The following is a 25,757-nucleotide window of genomic DNA, read 5'->3' on the forward strand; positions in this document are numbered from 1 at the left end:
TTGTATCCCGTGGGACTCGTTCACTCTCACCTCAGTTCCCTGCTATCTCCAACTTTATAAACCTGTTAGGTAGAACGGGGAGAGAATGGAAAGGGACAGTGTAGACGTGTGGGTGTGAGAGCTGTCACAGCTTTAAGTAGAAAATTGTTTGAAGTATCAAGTACACTGTAAAAAGTTGAGAAAACTCATAATTTTATGGAACCTGCCTCCACTAGATTATTGCGTTTTGTCTGTTTTTTTGATTTGGGGTGAATTGTCCCTTTAAGTTCAGACATAAACTAACCAATAATCTTTTGTTGAGATAATATACTTTTCTTCTTTAGATAAACTTCAGTCTTAGAAACCCATTATTAGTTTGTCAAGCATTTTCAAAACTTTCAAAACAAAGGAGAAATATGTAATATATTTACTGTAAAAAAATAATAAAATGACCACGATATGACATCATAAATTAAGGAAACATGCTAAGTTGAAATACTTGCTACTCTGACAACAACACTACAGTGGCAGTGTCTTTTTGTTTGCCCATTTCCTGTGATTTAGAGTTATAATTAATGCCAAATGTTTACAGAATAAATAATTGTTTAGAAGTCATAAGAAATCATAAATAAGCTTGTAGAAGCAGCAGATCTTTATAATGGTTAAACTGAGATGTGTTAAGCAGGCAGTGAGACAGGCAGTCACTGAACTCAAGGTGGAGAGTGTGTTTCTGCAGTGGACTTTTGTTGTCAGGATAACTTCAGGCTTGTCAACTTTACATTGACAGATTATTGATACTCATAAGAAGGTGATCAGCTTAAATTGTAGGACTCATTCTCCTTTGTTATTGTCAGTTTACGATGCAGCACACATCTTGTGTTCCTGCAGCCTGCCTGAGCTTCCTCAAGTCTGGGGAGGCGGGGACAGAGGAAACAACTTGTTCCAATCATAGATTGCATATTAAATAAGGATCTCAACCTATTTAATATACTACCTATGGCTCAAACTGTTATTTGGACTGCTGTACTAATCATGTGCAGTTGCTATATTTCTCCTTGAAGAGCCTGAGTTGGACTCAAAAGTAAAAAAAAAAATCTATTGAAGTAAATTACCTTGAAATTTTGAGTTTTTACAGTGTAGGAGGAGCAGAGAGAAGGAAAGACAAAGCCTGAGAGCCGGGGAGACTTGCTGGTTCAGGGGGCTGCCTCTTTGCATTCAGGAGGCACGGGGCCTGGCGTTAAATGCATGGAGGGGGGGGTATGTCAGCGAGGCCTACCGCGTGCCAACTCTTAAGTGGCGGTGGCACTCAAAGATAATGAAGAACGATGATGAGGCCGAGGAGGGCATGCCGAGGGCCCGTGTGCACGGCTAAAAATCACCCGGCAGCCACCTATCGGGGCGCAGCACACAGCCACTCAAAACGGTTTGCCAATGGCGCCGATTGCATGTCACAGGGTGTCAAACCTGTGGCTCAAATTTCCACTTTCATTTACTAATCTAGCACACTTCTCTGTGTGCACTCCTGTGAGCATGTGCATGTCTCCACATATGTGCTCATGCCTGGTGTGCGACAGCATGTGAGTCATTATACATTTACACCACAGGATGCAAAGACAGTTGAGTAAAAAAAAACAAAAACACAAGAGTGAAAATAATGGAAGATAAGCGAGCTCCCTGCATTCCTCAATCGTGACCTCGAAACACACTTGTCGTCTTTATTGTTCATTACCGAGCCGTGCGCCGCGATACGCTAACTAATCCCATTAAACTAATCCACATGAAAACAACTTACGGCACGATAACGGCCCGCACCGCCTCCACCGTTAATTTATGCCATATTCAAATGTGCATGGAATTGAAATAATTAATGTGACTCCCCCACTAATTTTCCTTGTGGCAGAGATACTGAATGGATACCCAAAGGATGTTTATTTTCATCCACAGTCTCTTTGCACATTTCTCCTACTATTGTCTGTGTATACAGAGTACAGTCCATAGTGACTACACTCAGGGTAAAAGTGTTTTTGCCTGTTTGTGCTCAGAGGCAGTGAAATTATTTTCCAGGCTGGAAGACAAATCTAACAACTATAAAACAGAGGTGTCTGGTTTGAATTTGCCAGAGTCTTGCTGGGGTATTTGAGGTGATAATGCAATGTAGATGACCTACAGCAGGTCAGAGTATTGCTAAATTAAAGGGATAATTTGGGTTATTTTAAGGAGGGTTGTATGAGGTTGTTGTCAGTGTATTACCTACTGTAGACGGCGGCTGACATGCTCCACCACACATGCAATGCAATGAACTGCTGTGGACAGTATCAGCAAAAACAAAAAAGTATTTAGGGCCACTTAAAACAAGGTCTATCTAAACCCACTTCATATGGCCATCAGACAGCCTTATATAAGCCAAATATTGCTCTCTCCAAACCAACCAAACGCCATAGGGGAAATGTGTAACTTTAATTTGCAGGACACCAGAGTTGCTGGTCTACCGCTGCATCGATCTGTTAGTTTATATGCGTTGCTGTGTGACCTTTTTGTTTTAAAATGTTTGTTCAGATTCATGAAAATCAGACAATCACACAAACTTAGTAACTGATTGAGGTGGCAGTAGACCAGCAACTTCTGTTCTGTGAGGTAAAATGACTGATTTTGCCTGTGGAGTTTGGTTGGTTTAGAGAGAGAGAAGGCTGTCTGATGGCAAAGTAAAGTGGTGAAAATATTCATAATTTAGCAAACATATGGTTTGCTACTCACCATGTCCCCAGCTATACATTGCTTAGCTTATGTACCGTTTCTCCTAACTGGGAGAATCTAACTGCAATTTACTGTAGGTAATACACTGACTATCAATAAGTACCTCATACAACCCCACATCAAATGATCCAAACTATCCCTTTAAATCACTGACATTAAATCTTTTCCTTGTGAACATTTTTTTAAACTGATGAATATCTAAAGGATGTTGAACAGAATCGTGCCACCTATCAAGATCTCTCAAGGTAGTCTGCCTCTAAAATCTTGCATGATGAGACTGAGAAGACAAGCCACAGGCAGTGATTCCAACCTGCTGTCGATTTGATCATCTCCAAAGGTCTTTTATCCCCAGACCCAAATCACAGCTCCCACATTAGCACCCGTGTGGGCCCTGAACATTGTCCGCTGGTTAACAAATGCAGAGCGTGTTTGGATAGGAGGAGCGCGCACATGGGATTATGAATAAAACATGTTGCCCTTATTAAAAATAATCTGGCTCAAAAGTGCCAGAGGCCCTTGAGGTCGATAACCCCCCCTTCCTCCTCTCCTCCACCCGCTCCCTCCATCTCACAAAGTTCAAGGAGAGGGGTCCCTGATTAGCACTGGCAACATCCAGAGAATGCATTCATATTCTGTATGATCCGGTGCTGGACGTGTTGAGTGGAATTAAATAAAGCAGATAGCAACTGGCGCTTGGGGGCAACACGGGGGGGGGGGCTTGTTTGGGATTTGAAGCTGAGCGCTGTCTTGTTCCTACCTGAACATCTCGCCCAGGCCCTTCAGCACGCCTTTCTTGGCTTTGTTCTTGTCCTTGTCCTTCTCCCTGTCTTTATCCCTCTCAGGTTTCTTCTTCTCCTTCCCCCCAGCCTTGTCCCGATCTTTCTGTCTGTCATCTTTGGAGAGGTTGCCGTTCAGCCCGGGGCCCACGATGAGGTCGCCGCTTGTGGACATGGACTCCTGACCCGATCTGGAACTTCCCTCTGTGTCCTCGTCCACTGGAGTGAAGAGATAAGGTGGGGAGGAGAGGGTGTTTAATACAGATATCGAGAGGGAAAGAGAACAGCACGCTCACACAAGGCATAGAAAGAAAAACTAGAATTAACACTCACGGTTGTGTCAGCTGGTCAGAGGTTCAGACTCATTTAATAGTGAATGAATTACATAAAAGTTATTAAGTGCATTTTTATCACCATATTGACAAGTGTGATTCCAGTGAAAACATGCTGTCTTCACTTAAGATTATTTTACAAAGGAGGACAGAAAAATGAAAAAGAGCTTCAAGAGTTTTTTTTTTTATCCCAGGGGTCTTTCAGCCAGAGACCCCTTAGCTGATAGACAGACAGAATAGGAACTCCCTACTAGATTAACTGCATCTAAATATTTTTGGGTGTCTCTCATTTGCGCTGGTGTTAGCTTCACCCTCTGCACTTTTGCCAGTGGTCTCTGAGGTGGAGGGTCTGTCAGAGTCTCTTGCTATTGAGGTTACAGAATGATCCATTATGGCTTACAGAGTGTCTGTACACTTGGGAACATAAGTAACTGTTTCACAAATAGGCTGATTTATCTTTGCTTATAAAATGTTGATCTAATGTCATTGTGTATTTTTTTAACAAGAAAAAAAAACTTTCAAAAAATGAGGGAACAATAATTTAAGGGACTCCCTACAGTAATCCTGACGACCCCCTGCTGAAGACTATATTTTATCGTACTACACATTTGTGTACTTGAGTCCACATGGATTTTTGCACCAAATTTGAATAAATTTCCTTAAAGTGTTCCTGAGATATGATGTTCACAAGAATGGAACCGACATGAGGTCACTGTGACTTTGACCTTTGACCTCTGACCACCAAAATCGTATCATTCCAACTGGTCATTTGTGCCAAATTTGAAGAAATTGCTTCAAGGTATTCTTGATATATTGTTCAGAGGAATGGGACAAACGGACAGCCGGAAAATATAACGCCTCCAGCTATGGCTGGTTATAATAAATGCACGTCTATGGAAGACAAAAACTTAAACTTCCACTTGACTCCCCGTGGATCAACACAAAGTAGCAGTACAAAGCCTCACTTCTTTCTTCTGGTAACATCAGATGAACCATTAAAAGAAACGCAGGGTCCCACAAGGTATGGCAGCTTTGAACAAAACACACTGAATTCATCCGCCTCATTAAAGTAGAATATATTTACATTGTGCACCCTTTGAGAATAGTATTCTGTTCAACATATTTTCACTTAGCAGGAAGCCTGAAGTTATTCCAAATGTGTACATTTCAAACAGTTCACAAGAGAACCGCTGTTTTTATTCATTTTTCTGCTGCATTTTATACAAAAATAATATGACCAAAAAGCAGGAGGTGTAATGATACTCATATGAATCTGGTTCTTAATTTAAGTCTGAACTAATTTCAACCCAGAACTGAAATTGAAACCAAACTCCTTAGGTGATGTAGGGTTGATTAAACTCAAAGTTTCCATCACATCTAATCAGAACTGATGTGCAAAATGTAATTAATCTGTCAGTAATTATACATTTAAATAATCTTGAAAACGGCTCCCAGGGATCTTAATTGCAAATGCAGTGCACTTCGAAATCGGCGTAGCTCCTGTCTTGTGCTGTATCTTCGGCTCAGAGGCGTGAGGTAGATGTCCTTCAGATTACAACTTATTACAGTCTCGCATGTCGTCGTTTAAGTTCTGCCTTTGATGGAGGAGAGAAAAGCGCTTCTTATCGTGAGGGGAAAAAAGAGGGAGGGGAGACCATGATGGATTTGTGGTGTGCGGGATGAGACAGACTACGGAAAGGGTGGAGCGGCTGGATTCACATATCAAGGAACAGTGGGGTTTTGTTTTCTCTGGTGATCCGCAGAGCTATATCAGCTATTTCTTTCTAGCTGCCATCTCGAAGGAAATTACTGAAACGATATCTCGACATGAGGCGCTGTATTGTACGGCAGGAATAGAGAGTGGACCGATGGCTTAAACCTGCTCAATTACGCAATTCATTCAGTCCCCTCCCTCCCACCCTTTTCTCCACCTCCACAAATTTTGGAGCGGGTTCAGGACGGGTATCAGTGTTATCACTCAATCTGCTGCCTGCTTATCATCCACTTAAGAGCAACGGCAGCGAGTAGCAGCTGTGTGCTGTATCTGGCTATTTAAATGACTGAGATTAGCAGGAGTGCTAATGTTGCTAGTGCTTAATGATGCCAAGCTGCAGATAACATGCTAAACATTGTAATCCAGGGCCTCCCAGAGGGCAGTGGCCATGTGTGCCTTGTGTGTGCATGTGCTTGTTTTCAGCCTCACAAAGGCCTTATGTTGAGCATGCAGCAAGGCCAAACAAAGCATTTTTATAATTCAATGCAATTTTTTATTATCTTCCATTTAATTTGAGTCTTTCAAATAAAGCAGGAGGCAGAAAAACAAGCTCCTATCAGAAAACAGAGAAAAGCCTCTAACACCAGACATCAAAAGGTGAGGCCGTCTACAGCAATTTAATAGAAATGAAAAGAGAAAGACTTGGCTGACAATCTCCAATGACAGCGGAAGCATTGATGAAAGTGTCAGGACACCACAAGATAATTTGCAGCGACAGAAACCACAGGAAACATTTTGTCACTTTCGTGAAACTCTACCATTAAACTTTCCTGCTTTAATAATCAAGGATATTTAAGCTGGCCTGTCACTGAAGGTTATGACAGACAAGCAAAATTGCCGGTCTTACTCCGACACATAAAAGAAGGGATTTTTCCTCGGCGGAGCAGATTTTTCTTTTTCCTCTTTTATTTCCTCAAACGATGCAACACAAAGTAGCACAAGGGGAAGTGCATTTTGCCCAGCAGGATATCTTGTGGGGACACATTTTCTTTGGGTGATGCCACATTCTTATTTTATGTAAATAAAAGTCTGGGAGCAGAGGAAGGCGGCCGCTTATCTGTCAACTTTGACTATTAACCTCAGTGACGAGCACAGACTGGCTGCTTTTATCTAAATTGAAAAACAGAGTTATTTGAATATCATGGGGGAGAATGCAATATACCGCGGCGGGGGAAATCGGTTGCTTTCCCCATTTTTCTTTGCTGAGATAAGACTGTATTTAGTGGCTTGCCGACAGAGCTTATGAGAACAAAGCGTTTCAGGCAAATAATTCCCTCTTTTTCAAATGTCTCCCAGCTCTTTAATGGTGAATGGAAATTTATATCTGGTGATTACTCTTGTGGTGTAGCGGGGTTATTACCTGTCGGAAAACGTAAGACAGCTGTCTCGCTGCATCCAACGCGTGTCTCTTTGTCATGAAACGAAAGTATGGATGGATATATTCACTCAAACGGAAGGTGGCACGTCTTTCCTTTCAAATGTTGCCTTCATAGGTTGGAATATAGTAAGGTAATCCTGGCTTCAGTCCCAGTCAGGTACGCAGGAAAACAAATGTGAGCAAACCTGGCAGAGTTGTATGTTGTTACATGCCAAAACCAACTGGCACAGATGAAGCAAATAGTGCGATTTCATTTGTAATCATAGTAAATGCAATTACGCGTTCATATTACGCGTAAAATGGATACAATGAGACCCTGACGTATGTGGGTAAACAGCAGAATTTCTTCCTCACATGCACTCTGTTGAAAAACATGGCAATGCACTTTAAGAGTTTGTAGGCTCCTCGGAAAACATGTTTCCACAGTCTCGAACAATTCCACTCAACATGAACTGCGTGAATATTAATGAGTGTGTAACCTAGACACTTATTGCAGATGTGCTTTGTGACACACACACACACACGCATCTCTTGAGCAAGTGGGGATCCCTAACCTAGTTAACTGTACTTGGGGGTGAATCCTGCCATTGTGAAAAGGCTCAGGGGGAGTAAAATACTGGGTTGGCCTATATTACACTGACTGAATGTTTTTGTAATAATCTTCTGTCTTCTGCACATTACATGATATTGGTATGGCAACGGCTGTGCATGTAAATGATGCAACCAATAGCGCCTTCAAAATTCACGGTTTTCCTTCTTTAAAATCACTTAATTCTTTGGTTTTATTACTGGAACAAATATCATGATAGAAATACACTCAGAAGGCACTGGAAAAGGAAATGTCAGGTTAAGGATTAAAGAGCAGTGGACCTTGAGACGATCAACAACGTGCACCAGCATCTTTTAACCAGCGGTCAGCTCAGATCAACGCAACTGGGACCAGTGACGAGCTGACAGTTCGCAACATGCAAGACTCCGACAGGACGAGGGGAGGAAGACTCTGTGTTTACATCCATGATGCTTTGTGCACAAAGACAGTCAAAGTTGATGGACAATTTTCCCCAGATGTTGAATTTTTAATGTGATGATGTCAACCATAATATCATCACCATCTGGTTGCTGCATAGAATTACTTCCTTGGTTTATACATGTATATGTATATAAGTCTATATGTTGTTTTTTTCATTTTGTTTGTTAATTTATACTCTTATTCTTATTCTCAATGTAACTGATTATCTGTATTGTATGTGTGTATTGTATGCTACTGTAACATGAAGGAACTACAACTCTCATTTGGTTATGCAACCCTCTGTTTTATGAAGATAATAAATTACCTTCATACCTTGATAATACAGTGACGCACTGTTCTGGACTAATACACTGAATAAACAGTCTTACAGAATAAAAACTTTCAGCAGTGTATAAACACTCACATGTCTCCATGCTGTTCTCTTCTTCTGCCGATGGAACACCAGGTTTCTCGTATGATTTGTCAATTGCAGCCCGGAAGCTCTCATTGCAGCCGCGGCCCCTGACGATCCGTGAGCGCGGCCTGTTAACGTTGATCTCGCCGTTCAGTGTTGCCTCGGCAACAGCCGTCTGGAGGCTTTCAAGGGAGCTGGACTTTTTCAGGCCCAGGGAGGGTCCGACCTCCTGTTCTCCAGCACCTATAGAAAAGAGGAAACGGTGTCACTGAGGCCAACAAACTAATGGCGTGTGACTCAAACTCCTCCACAAAGGCGACCTAAAAGCTATCATCATTGCGTGTCGATGAATCATTCACGTTTTGCTAGTTTCGTAGGATGATGTTATATGCCGTACTTGGCAAGCAAAGAAGAAGGTGTGAGTCTGGCAATTAACATGAAAAACAAATGATGCCATTGCCTGGCCAATGAAGTGTGTGAAATGAGAACAGAGTATTATATCTTCACTGAGACATTTTCCTTTTAGGAATTATCATTCAACCTTTGTCCTTGTGTCTGCACAGTCAAATTATGTGGCTGAAACATAATGCATATAAATGGGACACTATCAAAGACAACAATGTACCACAGTACCAGTGTGATTATGGTGTTCTACTAAAATATAATACATTCCCAAATATTTAGATAGACTGTAGACTTATAACTTTTTCCATAGGTGGTCCTGTCTCTGCTTTCTCTTTAGTTCGGTGTCTCTGAGAGAGGCTGAATACAACAGAGAGGAGGGAGAAGAAGGGATGGCATATAGACTAAACAAATTCCAAAAGTCCATTCATTTCCAACACCATTCTTTTGTATTCACGAGCCCATCGTAGCACAAACAACATCTCACAGCTGTAATCTCTGGCGATATTTCACATGAGTAGATGTTAGATAGCAGCTAATAGCACAGCATGAAGGCAGAAGCACTGAAAAAACAAACAGCCTGCTCTGTTATCAGTCTGCTGTTGATTAGCCTGGTGGGTAAAAACCACCAAAACATATATCGTCTTAGGCCACCTGCAGAACAAAACTAGTACATGGAACCTTTATAGTACATTATCATTATATGCAGTTAGGGTACACTGGAACACATTACAAGACTATCATGTTACAATAATATATAACTTTTAGCTGTGACATACTAACATTTTTGTAAATATTATTACATTTCATATAACAAGTGACGTATCACTCAGAGCACTGGGTTAATTTCTAAAAAGGTGCCAAAAACTGTAGTGAAATACAGCTGCTGTCAAAAAATGTACCAGCCAACTCATGAAAGGTTAAAACTATAAACCAGCAGAAAAGTGACAATTACCAACACCAGGTTCTAAACAGGCACATAACAACACAACAACAACAAAAGAGTCATATTTGCATTTCAGGGCATAACAGCAAACCTAACAAAAAAAACACAGTCAGGACTGCATTTATTTTATTTAAAAGGATCCTCATTAAATGCATGATGGGAAATGCGGGCTGTAGCTACAGTATTTTGACTTACATTACAAAACCGAGCACAGAGAGCAGCACACTCTACCCCACCTAGGCTGCAAAATGAGGATAATTATATGTATTCAGTGCCTTCTTATTGTGCATCAACTTTGTATTTATGTGCATAGTTTCATAAAAATAGACTTAAAGTGTAAATAGATGCTTTAAGTTGTAGTTATGCCTGTGCTGGAGTACTGAAACATCTTTTTACTGTAAGTGTTGCAATGTAGGGGCATGTGGGGGTATTGCTATGAAACAACTTTACCTTCTTCCATTTTAAAAAGCCTAGTCGTACTTGTGCAGTTATTTTGGTGAAAGTAATACAAACATAGTATAATACAATGCAGTGCAGTGTGATATTACTTTCAAATAAAAGTAACCAGTAATATGTGATATATTGCTTTTTAAAAGCAACTTGCCCAACAATGATTGAACACGGCAACACAAAACACACTTAAGTATGAGCATGGCAATATGACACAGGACCAGTGCCACCCACTTTACTTCACTGATAAATGCTGCAGAACACATAGCCATTATGCAAAGAGAATATAATTAACATGTATAAATTGTGTACATGATACAAATGAAGCGCTGTTATGACTCGAAACCTTGTTGCAAAGCAGCTAATTAGAGTAGCTCATATAAATCAAGCTTATTAGATAAAAGACTAGCGTGTGAGATGTGGTGGCATCCAAGTGTGACCCAACTGTGACTGGTTTGTGGACCACTGTTCTGAAGCTGGTGGGCAACATACTGTGACTTGAGCTGCCCTCTGTTTTGGTTAGTTTGTTCAGTAGGAAATAATGGTGGTCTGTATGGCCACAAAGTTTCTTGTATTACAACTAAACAGTACACTAAAAAATGTTTCTGAAAACACCCTGAAAATGCCCTAAAGCAATTCCACAATTTATTATCTATTTCACTCTAAATGGGACCGTAAATTAGAAAATAAACATTACGATAGATTTAAAAAAACCTGAGACTAGCCAACCATAAATTCATTAGGAAACTGTTTACTGGGGCATGAATTAAATGAGAAGTAGTGTCATTTTCTCATGGGACATCTATGCAACCGGTGGAGTCGCCCCCTGCTGGGCATAAAAAAGAATCCCAGATCCAGAGGTCCAGTCCACTATTTAATGCATGATCTATGCTGGCATCTAACTATACCCTGCCTCACATTCCCCCTTCAAGCGTGTAGGAGAAACTACAATAGCAACACATGTTGCAGAAAAACACTAAAGGCTTTATCTGTTTTAGACTATTGAACATGGCAGTACAACAGAGTTGCCTCCATGGAAAAGGACATGTGCCCTCTGTAGATATAAATGATTCACTCTAAGGGAACAAAAACACAACAGTTATCCCTTTCAGCTGATTATACTATGATGGAAATATTCATGAGTATTATATTCCATTTCTGCCATAATCTGCCAATAACCCCCTGTAAATTTTACACATCGGTCCTTAAAGTATTTTCATAAAAAGGACAATCATAGCACTGATCGACAGGCTGGGAGACCCACTGTGTTGAAAACAAAGTGAATTTTGAACAGTCAACCTCTTCAACGGTGGAACCAGGCCCTGGACAGCTGTAATTATTTTTCCAATGCTTGCCAGGGGTTTGTTTAGGGTATGTAAGTGGAGCGTGACTCAGGTATTGGTATTTCATTTTGTCAGGGAGCGTCCGTCAGTTCCCCGGAGCTCTTACCTTACCCGCCAGTTGGTAAACAAGCAGCCCGGTTGATTTTCTGTCCCCTTTATTCTGCCTCGATTCAGCGTGCAGCAAGGCGCTGTCAGACGTAACAAGATGGATTTCTGAATATGTGCGAGTGAGGCCTTGTTAGATGTAAACTTCTGCAGAGGAAACTATCAGTGATAATGGATAAACTGTTGATTCAATTACTTTAGCAGCCTCGTTGACTCTCTGAGGGTAGAGCGTAAGTCGATGGAGTCTGGACAGAGCTGCATTGTGTCTTTACGACTCCCTGTAGACCACATAGACCCTCCACATGTTGTGAGTGTGTGCTGCTGTTTCCTCTGTGGCTTCATATGGTGTAAATAAACCTCTCCTGCACCTCTTCCTGTTGGTTCTCAATAGCAAATGTTGCTATAAGGTCTAGAACACACGCATGCAAACAATGATGTATAGGTTTGTGTGTATGCGCCCCATGCAGGGACTCCCCAAAAGGCTTGATAACACAAACTCATGACAAACACACACACTTCTATGTCAGCTCCCATCAACAAGCTCCTCGACATGTTTAAAGTGGCCTAAATGAGGCATGAGCCGCTGCTGCTGGGTGATCACAGTGGATCTTTACATGGAAAGTTGCACACCCAAACACAGATTAGGCAAAGAAAATAAACCCCCATCACCGAAAGAAAACAATTTGTGACCAGTGCATAGAGCGCTCCGTCTGAAACACATTTCTTTCAGTGGATGAGAAATGGAGGCAGTGAGAGAAGAAACATGGAGACATATGAATACACAAAGGTTGCAAAAGCAAGGCATGAATGAGTTAAGAGCTTTAAAGGGATAGTTCAGATTACTTGATGTGGGGTTGTATGAGGTACTTATCAAGTAGATGCAGCAAAAGCAGCAGGAGAACTGGTTTAGGAAACCAAGCAATGTCCTTCTGTGAACAGGGTTAGCAGCAAAGCGTATTTTAGCCATCTAAGAAAGTCTCAAAAAATCAATATCAGTTTAAGTGTGCACTATTTTTACAATATTTTCGCCTTTTTACCTTACTGTCAAGCAGCCTTTTACCATGGAAAACTGCTGTTAGATAAGCCAAATATCAGTTTCTCCACACCAACCAAACTCTATGAGTGAAATCAGTCATTTTACCTCACAGAACATGGGAGTTGCTGGTCTGCCACTGCCTCAATAGCTAGTTTGTGTTATTGTGTGAATTTGATGAATATGAACTAACCTAAAACACATAACAACTAATCGGTCAATGCAGCAATAGACCTATAACTCCTGTGTTCTGCAACATACAATGTTGATATTGCTTATGGAGTTTGGTTGGTTTGAAGAGAGTGTTATTTTGCTTATATAACTTTGGTTTCCTGTCAGAAAAGATTCGTATTTGATCAGCAGTGGCTGACGGCAAAGTAAAGCAGTGAAAATATTCTAAATATGGCATAAACTTAAACTGATATTGAGTTGTTAGGTGGCTAAAATGCATTTTGCTGTTGACCCTGATCAGTTAATTCCTTAGCTTCCTAGACATATATAAAATATATGAAAGTACCTCATATAGGCCTCCTTCACAAAATCTGAACTAAAGCTGGTTAACTGTGCAGAAATGCACAAATGCTTCTACTGTTATCTTTATTTTACTAGTGGCAGCTTGTCTGTATTGTTTGCTTTTTTCTTCTTAATCCTTTAACCAAGCAAACCTGCAGCAGCTCACTGGTGATTAGCAGCTATCTGAGTTTCACAGTTCAAACATATACCATCTAGACCACTACTTGCAGAGGACAACTGCAGGAAGAGGCAGTGTCGATTGATAATCTTGTCATGTCAAAGAAACTTAAAGCTATTTTAAGATCTTTAGGGTCACAAGGGCATGCTTCTTTCTGCTGCGTTTGCTACCAATGTCCCCTCACTGAGAGTGTGAGTGCTTCTCTATCATCTGTGGCAACGATAGATCTGGTGTCAAACAAGTCAGATAGGCTAAAAGGTCAGTTGTTGGTTGGTGGTGTTTGATTTCCAGAGTGGTAAACGTAGTATACAATCCCGAGAGGACGTGGACTCAATCCTGAAAGTACCATTCAAAATAAATGAACACCAATCCTATAATGCTGCATCCCATTTAGTGGGAAGAGCTCATATGTGCGCCTTCAGGCTGCATTGGACAGTAAAATGAAACTTTACTGTGTGCTACAAATGTCTACGGGGGTCAAAAGCTCTCTGCTTGCTGGAACAGAAGATTCATTTTACTGCTTAGTTCCGCTGAAGAGGTAGGCCATTTCTGATTACTGTGACAAATTTTAATGCCAGGGAAACATGAACAACCTTCCAAGACTAAGCGAATGCAAGTAAAAATCATGTAATTCATTTGTTCAGAAGGAGTAATCTCATCACGGGAAGGACAAGAGAGGACGGGCTAAAGAAACAATACATTACAAGGAAACATAAGTGCAGATGCAGCGTAGCAGGAAAATGCTGTAATTTTTCATACTTTGTGGATAAAACTCAGTCAACCCAGAACAAATGCCATGTAAATTTGTTTTGTTTTTTTAAGCTTATGTGTAAAGCCTGCCAACAGCAGACACGCAGAAGCCAGGGTGCATGTTTGACACAATGGGATTGCAAGTTAGAGCTGCGCAGGATGCAACAGTTCAAGGGAACACAAATGACATCTGCTGTACTCGGAAACAGGGAATAATCCTCCCCGCTCGGTATTCCGCACCACGATCCCCCTTCGCCATTGTTTCTAGTCGGCGTGGTGAATGACTGAGAGAAGCGGGGAGACAAAGAGAACGGCAGAGTTTGCCCACGGACCCCGGCTGCCTCGAACCTGCCTTTGTTTTCTTCAGAAGAAGCCACCGGCTCTCCTGGGAGAGTTTGACGGACAGCTCTCTGTATGCCAGTCTATTATGTGATTCCTATCACACAACAGAAGCCTCAGTGCTCTGCTCCTCATCTCCCTCTTATTCAGAGGGATGAAAATACATATTCCCCGACCGCATACAGACACGACTTTGTCACTCCCCACACGTCTGGAGGAGAAATGAAAATCATCAAAATGAAATACACAAAAAGAAAAGACAATCAAACCAAATAGGGGTAAAAGTGCGCGTGGAATTTTCATCACGGCCAGAGACAGAAAACGGACACCGCGCCGTGTTCCTCGGCCAGATTAAGGGCAAGGACAGTTAATTGGAGAAGATCCATTGCCATTAAACGTTAAAGGGGAGGTATGGCAAACTCCATGAATAAATCAGCAGCAGTTATTACAGGAACAGGAGCCAATAGTATAATTAGAGCAGCTAAAACTATGCTCCCCAGCCATTATTCACCACGGGCCCTTGCATGTAAAGATCTGTGTACCGACAGGGGCTCCATTACACATAATTTATTCAGAGAGCCAGGGCTTTAAGCAGGACGGTAAAAGGGTAATTATGTTAAAAATAGCCTCCAAGGTGGTCGAGGGAAGGCCACATCCAGGTATCCCAGTAGAAGCAAGGCGTCCCCGGGTCGGCTGGGCTCCTATGTCTCTGCCAGTTGTGGCCCATTAGCCCGACAGAGGACGTCCTCCGTACGCTGAACATGTGTCACGGAGGAATCATCATTAACTGGACTGGTTAATATCTCAATCAGGGATGCTGGATATTTTCCCATAATTGTGCGGTTTTATCAGCCCACTGAAATGATATTTTTGTACCTGTTTATTTCTCTCCAAGTCAGCCCACTCACTCCACTAGCTGAGCTATTAATATGCAGAGGCTGGCAACTCTCATGCCAAGCCTGGCAACCCGCTGGATGAGCAACCGACTTGGCTAGAACAGAAACTCACAATTACGGTGAGCATGAAGTGCCAGTCTCTCATTTACCACAGCTGGCCTACCAGTGACTCAGCTCCACCAGTCTCTTAGTATTTGTTTTTAACTCTTTCCTGTCTCTTATGTTCAGGAGATGAGTTATTATAGCTCTCTTTTTTGCCTTTAGTTTGTATTTTCATTTTTCATTTTTGTTTTTAATTCAGTTTAGTTTCACTTAGTTTGGCTTTGCTCGTTTCAGTTTAGTTTTTATTGTTGAAAATGTTTAGTTTTAGTTTACTCAGTGGTCAGGGTTAAGATTTAAAGTGGAAATCTGTAATATATTTACTGTAATAAATCATAAAATGACTGTGATGTGTTATCAGAGATCATGGAAACATGTTAAGTTGAAATACTTCTCTGACATTACCGCTGCAGCAACTGTGTCCCCCTTTGAAATTCCTATTCTCGACCAGAATAACTGTTGTTGTTTGCCTGTTTCATGTTAATTAGAGTTCAAATTAATGCTGAATGTTCACCGCATGAGTAAGTGTCTGTTTATGAGTCATAAGAAATCATTAATAATCTTGTGGATGTTTATAACGGTTAAATTGAGCAATATGTTCATGGCGTCTGGCAGGCAGTGAGACAGGCAGCCACAACACTCCCGACTCCAGAGTGTGTATTTTCAGATCAGTGGGCTTCTGTTTTCAGGATAACGGGCTTTAACTTTACACTGACTGACGACTGACAGAGTTATAAACAGCTGATCAACTTACAGTGGAGGACTTGTCACCACTTGCTATTTTCAATTTACGATGGCCTGCATGTTCTGCAGCCTGCAGAGCTTCCTTGAGTTTAGGGAAGGTGGTAGCGGTGGGGAGGAAACAAGTCACTTAAAACCATAAATAAGGATTTCAGTCTATTTAATATACAGTCTTTGGCTTCGACCGTACTAATTTCTGCGTGTGCAATTACTATATATTGCTCATTTAGGAAGTTCAGGCAATTGTCTTACAATCATGTAGACAACCCAGCCTCAATAAACACATGCACCAACACCTCCTCAGGCCTGCTGTGCTGACAAATTTCAGCAGACTGACAAAAACTAAAACTAAAGACATTTTTACCAAGCACACAATTTTTCAGTTAAGTTTGATTTGTTTAAGTCTAGTTTTTTATTCTTACTTTAATTAGATGATTTTTTTTTCCACATCTAGTTTATTTTAGTTCAGTGGTGGCGACCAAAAGGGTCCTTAAGTGGATCCTTTAAGATAAAATCCTCTCAAATTAGGGGTCTGTGGTCTAATGTGCATCTATTGTGGGGGGTCATTGAATTAAAAAAGTTTGGGAACTCCTGTTTTAGTTAACTATAACAACTTTATTTAGGAGCTCTTAAGATATACCAAAAGAGATATCACTTTACACTAACTAATTGACTGCCCTTACAAATGATTTATAGATGGTTTATAATTAGGTTATTAATTAAGTTGCAACACACATTAGATAAAAAGGGGCCACAGTGACCTGTTGTTTGCTAAATAGTAACCCCATCGATGTATGAAAAGTGTTATAACTTGTTTCTAATTATTCATTAAGGATTGATAAAGGGTTTTGCAACGTAATTAATAACCTAATTATATATTTAGACAGAATAATATATTTAAATATCATTTATAAGGCTATTCTTATTGTAAATATTTCTGAATAAGTGTAAGGTCAGGTGTCTGATACGGTATAGTATGATATACCACATTTTTTTCAAATATCCCTGTGAACAAAACAAGAGCTATGTTACTTTTGAATTAGTGCTCTCAGAGATCACATAAAAATATCCCCTTGTGACTCAGCCATCAGCTCTCTGTGTTAATTTAATGGCGTAAATGCGCTCTAACATGCTCCAACCGGAGCTCGGAACAGCCCGACTATGATGGATCAATTGCAGCGAGCTGAGGAGGCCAACTGGCAGTGAACGTCTCTCTACTGCAAATGCCACTCCATCGCCCTGTTCTCTCCAGCCCCTCCACACAACTCCTGGAGTAATGAGTGTTTTCTTCAATCATTTGCACTGCGGAACGAGCACAATGGCACAGGTTCCCACATTAGTTGCCAAGTCCCCATTCAACACCATGCAACTCCCTCTCAGCGATATGAAAACCCTCTTTTGATCATGCTGCAATTACCTCAAACAACTCTCTCCTCCATATGCATCTAAAGGTGCCAAGATCACACAGCCAGTAATGGTTGGTTATGAGCTGGTTATGGAGAAAGTGTGGGACTGATTTTCCAGTCTCTATTATTGACCCATGGACCCAGCTGTACAGTCATGATGGTCCATTGTAATAATGGTGACAGTGTATTGAGCTGGTCCAGGCATGGCTGCTTACCTCCGCTGGGTCTTGTGCTGCAGTTAATCTCATCTCCTACTGTTAAAGAGCATAAACAAGCGTGAGTGGTTAGTGCCGTCTGTTCCATGTTATCGAGCACATGCAAAGCAGAAACAGACAGAAAGTGCAGGCAGATAGTGAATAGTTTTAGAGGAGTGTAAGTAGAACACATATTACTCTCCATGCAAGGGCCTGTCAATCATGAGGCTTGCAAGGCAAAGTGGCTGGAATGTGTTAATGTATTACTGCCAGCCGTGGCACCTCATGTCTCTTTCTTCCCTTTTCTTCCTTGGCTCAATCTCCTTCCCCATCTAAATGGGATTGAACCACAGGGTGTCTGACCAGTTTAGCATATTTCAACAATGATGGGCTTCAAAGTCATGAAATCCATCTGCTGATGTGATTTGGGAGCACCTGGGACACGATTAAAAGGAGGGACAAAAATACCAAGTGACAGACTGAAATGAGAGTCTGTGGGGGATAGCATTGTCGAGCATGTTAACCATTTAGTCGTGGGAGCTTTGAAAGCACAGAGCAACTTTATTAAGGGTTTAATGGAAAGTAAAGAGGTATGCTTACACCTAACTTCTAAAGACAAACCTCAGTGTCCAACAGTGTGCCAGCGACAAGGCTGAGAAATAAATGCTGCCACTGTGTTCTTTGGCTCATTTAATTCTCAGCTCTATTATACATTACCCATAGGCCATTTTTCATTGTGTGGCTTTGATGTAATAATTTCATTAAAATAATCAACATGCTAAAGCAGCGTGTGTCTTTGAGATAAATGGAACTTATGCAACTTTAGATACGTAGCAAATCACAATATGTAGCTTTCATTTCGAACACAGGCTTTAGAGCCTGAGCATTGACTGAAACATTTCTCCTCCGGGAACTGGTGTCAGTTACTGGAGTTATTACATGAGAGGAACAAGTTAGTTATTTCCCTGCACCATCTGAACGCTGTGATACTCCCGCTGATGGATTATGATTTTGTATTGGCAAGGATTTCTGTCAGCAGGATGTTTCACAAACTCAGTTGGGCCGTTCAAGTGGTGGAAGTCTAAAAACACACACGCTGATCTTGAGAACTAAGAAATAACAGAGCAATAATAGAGTTTTTGGTATCACTTACAGTAAGACTTCCCTCATAAATGGTTTCTAAATGTTTATAATTAGCTCATTAATTAGGTGGTCTTCTTTATCAGCCAGCATTAATACCTGTCAGCTTCATTTGTTAATAAATTATCAGCATTAAACAACCTTCAGCATATCTTAATAGTCAAAAAGTTTCATTTGGCATCAAATTAACATATCATATTAGCAGATTCATACACTTTGGAAATATTGTTTGGCATTTTCAGCATGCACTGTTTTATAAGAAGGCACCCTTTATAAATTGTAGTGACTCATTATTAAGATTAATTAGTTGTATAATACAGTAACTAGGTCTTGCCAAATAATGAGCCCACATTTATGTATGAAAACTGTGTTATAACCAGGACTGAGAAGGTTTCTCATTATTTTAAGATAACTGACTGAGATATTTATTCAGTATATATCACACACTAGTTAGTATGTTATACTAACTACATATGTAGACTGGCTTTCAGTGTCTCTGTGCTTAGCGTTAATAAATTAGAAAAAAAAAATGAATGAGAATAAAATAATCCTTCACCCTTGAGTTAAAATCATTATTTCCGTGGACTGAAAATCATTATTTTACTTGATTTTTTGTTGCACTGGCTTTTGACCTTTGTGCTCTCATAAAACTGACAACACCAAAGATCAAGTGGCCTTGCCTGTAAAATGATGAGATTCCAGGCATGGTTATAACTTGTTTAACTTTTTTGTTAATAATTTATAAAATGTTAACAACCTAAATAAGCCTAAAAACCTAATTAGAAGCCATGCTTAAATCATTCATAAGACTAGTTTTATTGTAAAGTGGTACCAAGGTGGTGAAAACACTGGCTAACCGAAGAGTGAGGCATTGTCTTGTGCACAGATAAACTTTTGTAAAAACAAACTGCTGTTTTCAAGAACTAATCAAATTCACAAATAAATGCTGATGCCACTTTGGAACAATTAAGAAGCTTTTTTGATTAAAGTCATTGATAAAATGTGCATTTGCAATAATGACAACACCATCAAGGAGCTATCTCAGCATCCTGTCCATTCTCTTCACTTCCTCTCCTCAGTTATATCCAATTATATTTTTATTTGACACTAAGAACATAATGGAAAAGATTTTTATGCTCGACTAATTGCTCAGTGAAACCTATCCAATGACTGTTATCTTCGTCCTAAGCAGCACTGTCTGCTCAAACTTTTTGTTGTCTGGGTTAACTTTGTAGAAAACTTTCGAGGGTGGACAAAGGGGGGGTACTACAGGGGAAGGTGGACCCCACAGAGCCGAGTGCAATGGCCCGAACCTGCATTAGGCTGTGGGAGAGTCAAAGATTTCTGCAGGTCTCTGGGCTCCATGTGGAATAGAGTTTGCTGTTATCTGTTATGATTAGCCAGTGATCCGAGAGAAGGCAGTGTCTGCTTCAGCCTCAGTGGGAGAGGCTCTGAACTCACACCATCTTCTTCCCTAGATGCAGTGCTTGTATGTGTGTATGTGTGTGTATGCACATGCATGCGTCTCAACAGCCCATCACTAGACAGTTACTAAAGAGGCCATTGTGCTCCTGCTTCTTGTGCTTTAAACAATGCTCCACTGGACACAAGGCCACGGGAGACGGAGGCCAAAAGAGGAGAGGGGTTGCCTTGACAGGACAGAAAGGACTGTGTGTATGTGTGTGTGTTGGGTGAGCGGAGGTACTGTGCCTTTACTGACACGGCTGGGAAAGGTGAGAGACATTAAGTGCTTGAGGAGCCACAGGTTACAGTGAGGTGTAGTCCATCAGCACTTTCAGGTGTCCGGCAGGGAAAAGAACATGGTCAAGTTTTACTGTAATAAAACCCAAAAGTTAGCCAGACATGTTTGAATGCCAAAACTGTGATCCAAGCTGTCGTTTATAAAACTTTGTACAATGTACCTGAGCTGTCCTGTGTAAGTGGCAATAAATCTCTTCAAACTTAAATCTTAGAACCAACATTTCCAGCACATTTACTTTTTTCGTCGTTTAGATAATCTGACTAAACTAACCATAATTATTAACCACCATTATTAACTAACCTCATCCCATAGTCAGCAGCCAAAGAAAAAATATTAAGATCATTAATTTCTATTTTCATGCATTTTGAAAAAAACCCCACCAAACTTTGACTAAGCTATGAGCCAGAATGCTAACATTATGCTAGCAAGTCAATAACATTTGACTGCATACCTGTTGCTATGGTTACTTATTTAGATATAGGCTGTGCATTCATTCAGAAAGGTGGACAGTTTCATTGGAACTACTTAGCAGGTGTCCATTTATCAGGAATTAATGGAAGCCCTGCAGCCTATTAGAATGGAGTATTCACCCAGGACATGGTCTAACTCATGTTAAACTGGAATCTTGTTTGTTTAATCTGTACCAAAACCAAACTGTAAAGACAAGACTTAACCATTTAACAGGGTGTGGCTAAACTATGTCTTGTTCAGGACCAGTAGAGATTCCAGGAAGTTGCAAGTCCTAGCCAATAAACAGTCCGGGACCTTACGTCCAGGATGTCAACATTTACATGTAGATTGAAAGCAAATAAGGACATGCTTAAAAATGTTGCACTTTCCCTTTAATCACACACTTCTGACTCCATGCATGTGCAATGTGTGTTAAGCATAGCATAGCATAGCCTTTACCTAGATCCATGCTCTTGGACTTGCGCGTCTTGACTATCTCCAGCTGAGCAGGGCTGTCGTACTGTTTGGTGCGTTTCTCGGACATACTCTGGCGGCCGAAGCCCTCCCTCTGGAACGAACCGTCCGCCTCTGCGTCTGGACTGAGCGAGCTACAGTTCATGAGGAACAAACAGAGACAGCAGTATTATAACATGTCTATGAGAGGTGGCAAAAAGCATGTCCTTTAGTCAGATGATTATCCAGTTGAAGATCTACATCAAGTTGGAGTTACATTGCTAGGGGGGTATCTTTATAATAACTGGGAGATAAAACCCAACTATTAATATTCATACACCCCCAAACCTGAGCCCAAAACACTCCATTGCTATCAGATAATGACCATCGACGTTCAGTTCTCACACACACACACACACACACACAGTCAGTTTCAATCCTTCATTTCAATGACTATTCTAATCAAGGACAACTCCACCTCTGCTGGGTGGGATCAGGACAAGCTACGATTGGGCAGACGAGGCCCAGCTAAGATGTGTGATACCCCTGTGAGGTGAGGGTGCTCTGGGGGTCATGGCCACTCAATAACCCGCCCCCCCCCCCCCCCCCCCCCCCCCCCCCCCCCTCCTTCGTATATGTCTGGAGCGGTGGCAGAGCCCGGCCCACTATAGTGCACTCCCTTTGAGATCCTCTATCTCTGTCTGGATCTTAATTGAAAATCGGAGGGGAGTGGGGAAAGGAGGCTGCGAGGAGATGGGGGGCACTGGTATTTGCATGCAGAAGAGTGCATTTACAATTAAGGTGAGAACATCTTGCCATTTGAGGGGGAGACAGAGGGGAGGGGATGCAGTGCTGATGGAGTCCAATAAATGTTACATGCATGAGAGGGCACTGTCACTGTTTCTTTTGTTCTGTTGATGATCATACATTATGACCATGAAAGGTTGTTTGTACCTTTACCTCGACAGATCCTTTAGGACACTTAAATTACTGCATTTTACATCAGAAATTCCATCAAATGATCTGATCTCTCCTGCGATCACTAATGGAAAGCTTTTGTCTTGAGTTGGATGTTATGATTATATGTTTGAAAGTTGAGTAGCAGGGAGGAAATCTGTTTTTCGACGTATCGTCTTGGAGCAGATGCTCCTTCAAGCACCCTTTAATATTTGTAATATCACTTAACAGCGACTGCAGACCTGCTGGCACTTGTTTGCATGTAAACAATTCTTATTTGGGTTGTCAACCCCAGTTAACAAAAGAGCTGCTTCACGTGTCACCGAGGGGCTGGCGTCAACATGTCACTTTGCTGTCGACCATACCTGACAATCCCAACTAAGATCAGACTGCCTCGCAGGACCAACTCCGGCTGACACAGGAAGAGAGGGAGGTGGAGCAGGAAGAGAGCAATGACAGCACAGATGTATAATTCATCTATTCATCATCCCTCACTATTCTCCTCTCATCATTCCAAGCCCACAAAAAAAAAAAAAAAAAAAAAAAACAGCCTGCCCTCTCTTTTTCTGTCTCTGCAAATGTCATCTGTCGGAGCGTGACTGAGACGGTGCAGGAGAGAAAGGACGTATTTTCAGCCTGAATTTAGATTTTCCTCACTCTTGCCAGTATTGTGTTTTTTGGGCCAAGTGAACACACACACGGAACGCAGACAAAGTAAGAGGCCAGCAGGTGGGATCATGCACAGCCCTGCCACACAGGTACAGAGTGTTGGAAAGTGTGTGGCTGATTGTGAGAAATCTGTGGGCAGTAAGAGTGAAGTTCAGAGGGATGGCCCAGCGGTGGTGTAAATTCACTCAGTAGGACATCAGATCTGTTGGTTTTAAGCCGCTGCCCATTTTAACACTACCTCTGCTTTCCCTTTGCTTCACACAGAGCAATGACTAAATGCCCAGGTTGGAGATCCAGGGTAACCTGATGAGAAGCAGCCAATTGTGTTGCTTTGAGCACCCTTCCAAGCCGGAGGTACCTGCTGTCGGCGCTTGCACCTAAAGTCTCAGCGGCAGCGACTGTAACTATTTTAAAATGGTGGCAGTGACCCTGTGAACCACTGGCTCCCACCTTTTTTAAACTTGTGTCCCATTATAACCAAATGATTCCTACCTGTGAATCTTCATCACAGGTTGCAAACCTTGCCATAGAAATAGCAGCGCATGCAGATGCTGCTGCTAGTTGCTCCACCTTTGCTACATCTTTGTTTTAATCTGTTATTTTTTTGGCTTCATTCCAGAAACACACATCATCTATATCAGAAATAAACTCATAAGTATTGGAAAAGGAAGTATCCACATACTGCAAACCTTCGTCAGCGCAACATTAAAAGTTCTAAAAACATCATAATTCCTTTGCACTTTCTGGTTCAACATTCTACAAAAACAGCTTGGAGAGATCTGCTCCACAACATTGCAGATCAAGGTGTTGTACTTGATGGGCGGAGAGGACGCAACACGCAAGACTCTAGCAGGATGAGGGGAGGAGGACTCTATCTTCACATTAATGATGCTTTAAGCACAAACAGTTTAAGTTCCCAGATGTTGAAATTTAAATGTGAATCTAACACAAATTGAAACAATGCACAACAGAATTATTTCCTGGGTGTATATGTATTTATGCACATAAATAACTTTATATCAGTTTGTTTTATTATATAATTTATTCTATTCTGATTTTAATTTCCTGCATATATCTTCCTTTATGTTGTGCAACCCTGTGTTGTACAATGACAATAAATTACATTGATGCTTGATCTTTCTCTGAATTGAATTAGATATTACACTATTCAGTCCTGTCAAATTTAGACACAAATTTAGGGGCTTGTGTGCCATTTCCAGCAGGAAGTAAATGTGTTACTACAAAGGCACGGCAAGGCTAGTATTAATCATCTAGTCTACTTAAAGCTGGCACACAAAGATTCACAGCTTCTACAGTCCATTAATAGAAATACAGCACTCAATTACAGATCTTGTATTCGCTTTCTGCTGGCTATTAATTTTCCCATAGGAATGCTTGTAGTAATGAGATACTGCATTGAAAGTCTCTTTGCTCTGATCCAGATGCTTCTTAAGCTCAAACACTGTCGACTGGTGAAAGAAAAGCCAGTTGAAAGGATCTTTACTGGTTGAGTCTATGAAAGGAAGACCCATACTGGACTTGGATCACCACTGAATTGCTCACTTTGGTCACATACTCAAAAATAAAAAAAATAATGCATTAGATAGATGGAAATAAGCAATAGCTTGACCATGTGACCACCTCCCAGACAAGTTTGATAATCTGCAGACTGGCACAATTTCTTCCTCAGACCATCCATCCTGTCCACGCCTCTGGCCTATCTTTAATAGTGGGCCCAATCCATTTGGATAATACGTTCCCTCATCTCTCGTTCTTTAAGCAGTGTTTAAAAGCAATTTCCACCATTCTGAGCAGATGCTTTCCTTCCCGTTCAAAGTCCTCCCATCATCTAAAATTAACTAGCGCTGAGGATTGCTCACAGGCAAATCCACAGCTTTAACTTGCATTTTACATCAACTTGTTCCTGTCCCCGGCTCCCTCGCAGGAAGTTAAATGTGTCAAACTGCACATCAGCCTTGTTGCTAAGTGGTGGCTGCTAAAAGCCCTCTGTACTCACAATTTACCCTGGTGACTTATGTCATTTCTTTTACTTTCTTTTTCTTCTTCTTCCCAACTCCCAACCCTTCTTACCCTCATTTAAAAACGACTCCAAAGAGGTAAGTCTCAAAGCGTCCTGTTTCTCGGGAAAAGTGCAGCTTGGTTTGATCGACTAGCGGGGGGTTCTGTGCATTAGTTTCAACGCCTCAGAGAGGGGGCAAGAGGTGGAGAGCGATGCCCAGTAAGGTGCTTCTGAAATGGCCCTTCTGATGTTTGGAGGAGGCCGATTCAGCTGACCGCATGGATGCATAGCTGGGCCAGGGAGCTTGGAGCTGTCTTCAATCATTGCATAAAGCTCTGCATGAGAAGTCAGTACAGACGTCTGTACTGTGGGCATGTGCACCAGCGGACACAAGACAGTTGAAATCATTTCTACGTTTCAGAGGAAAAAGGTGAACAGGAGGTCTTGGCTTCTGTCTTTGCAATAATGGTCTTGAAGTGGTAGTCCGGGTCATT

At 41.3% G+C, this 25,757-nt stretch overlaps 1 protein-coding gene across 2 annotated transcripts in view; it reads right to left on the reverse strand.

Annotated features, from left to right (window-relative positions):
• LOC146307270 (partitioning defective 3 homolog) overlaps positions 1–25,757 on the reverse strand; it is a 474,057-nt gene that overhangs the window by 143,768 nt on the left and 304,532 nt on the right. The window contains exons 17-20 of one of the 2 annotated variants that reach the window (XM_084746850.1): positions 21,624–21,772; positions 17,834–17,872; positions 8,427–8,660; positions 3,491–3,728 (exon numbers count right to left, since the gene is read on the reverse strand). In XM_084746850.1, the coding sequence (XP_084602976.1) occupies positions 3,491–3,728; positions 8,427–8,660; positions 17,834–17,872; positions 21,624–21,772 (660 nt within the window). The remainder of the gene's footprint in view (positions 1–3,490; positions 3,729–8,426; positions 8,661–17,833; positions 17,873–21,623; positions 21,773–25,757) is intronic. The other variant, XM_084746851.1, reaches the window with a different exon arrangement.

This window comes from Lutjanus erythropterus, chromosome 21 (genome assembly GCF_056507025.1).
Source record: "Lutjanus erythropterus isolate fLutEry1 chromosome 21, fLutEry1.hap2, whole genome shotgun sequence".
NCBI classification, from domain to species: Eukaryota; Metazoa; Chordata; class Actinopteri; order Lutjaniformes; family Lutjanidae; genus Lutjanus; species Lutjanus erythropterus.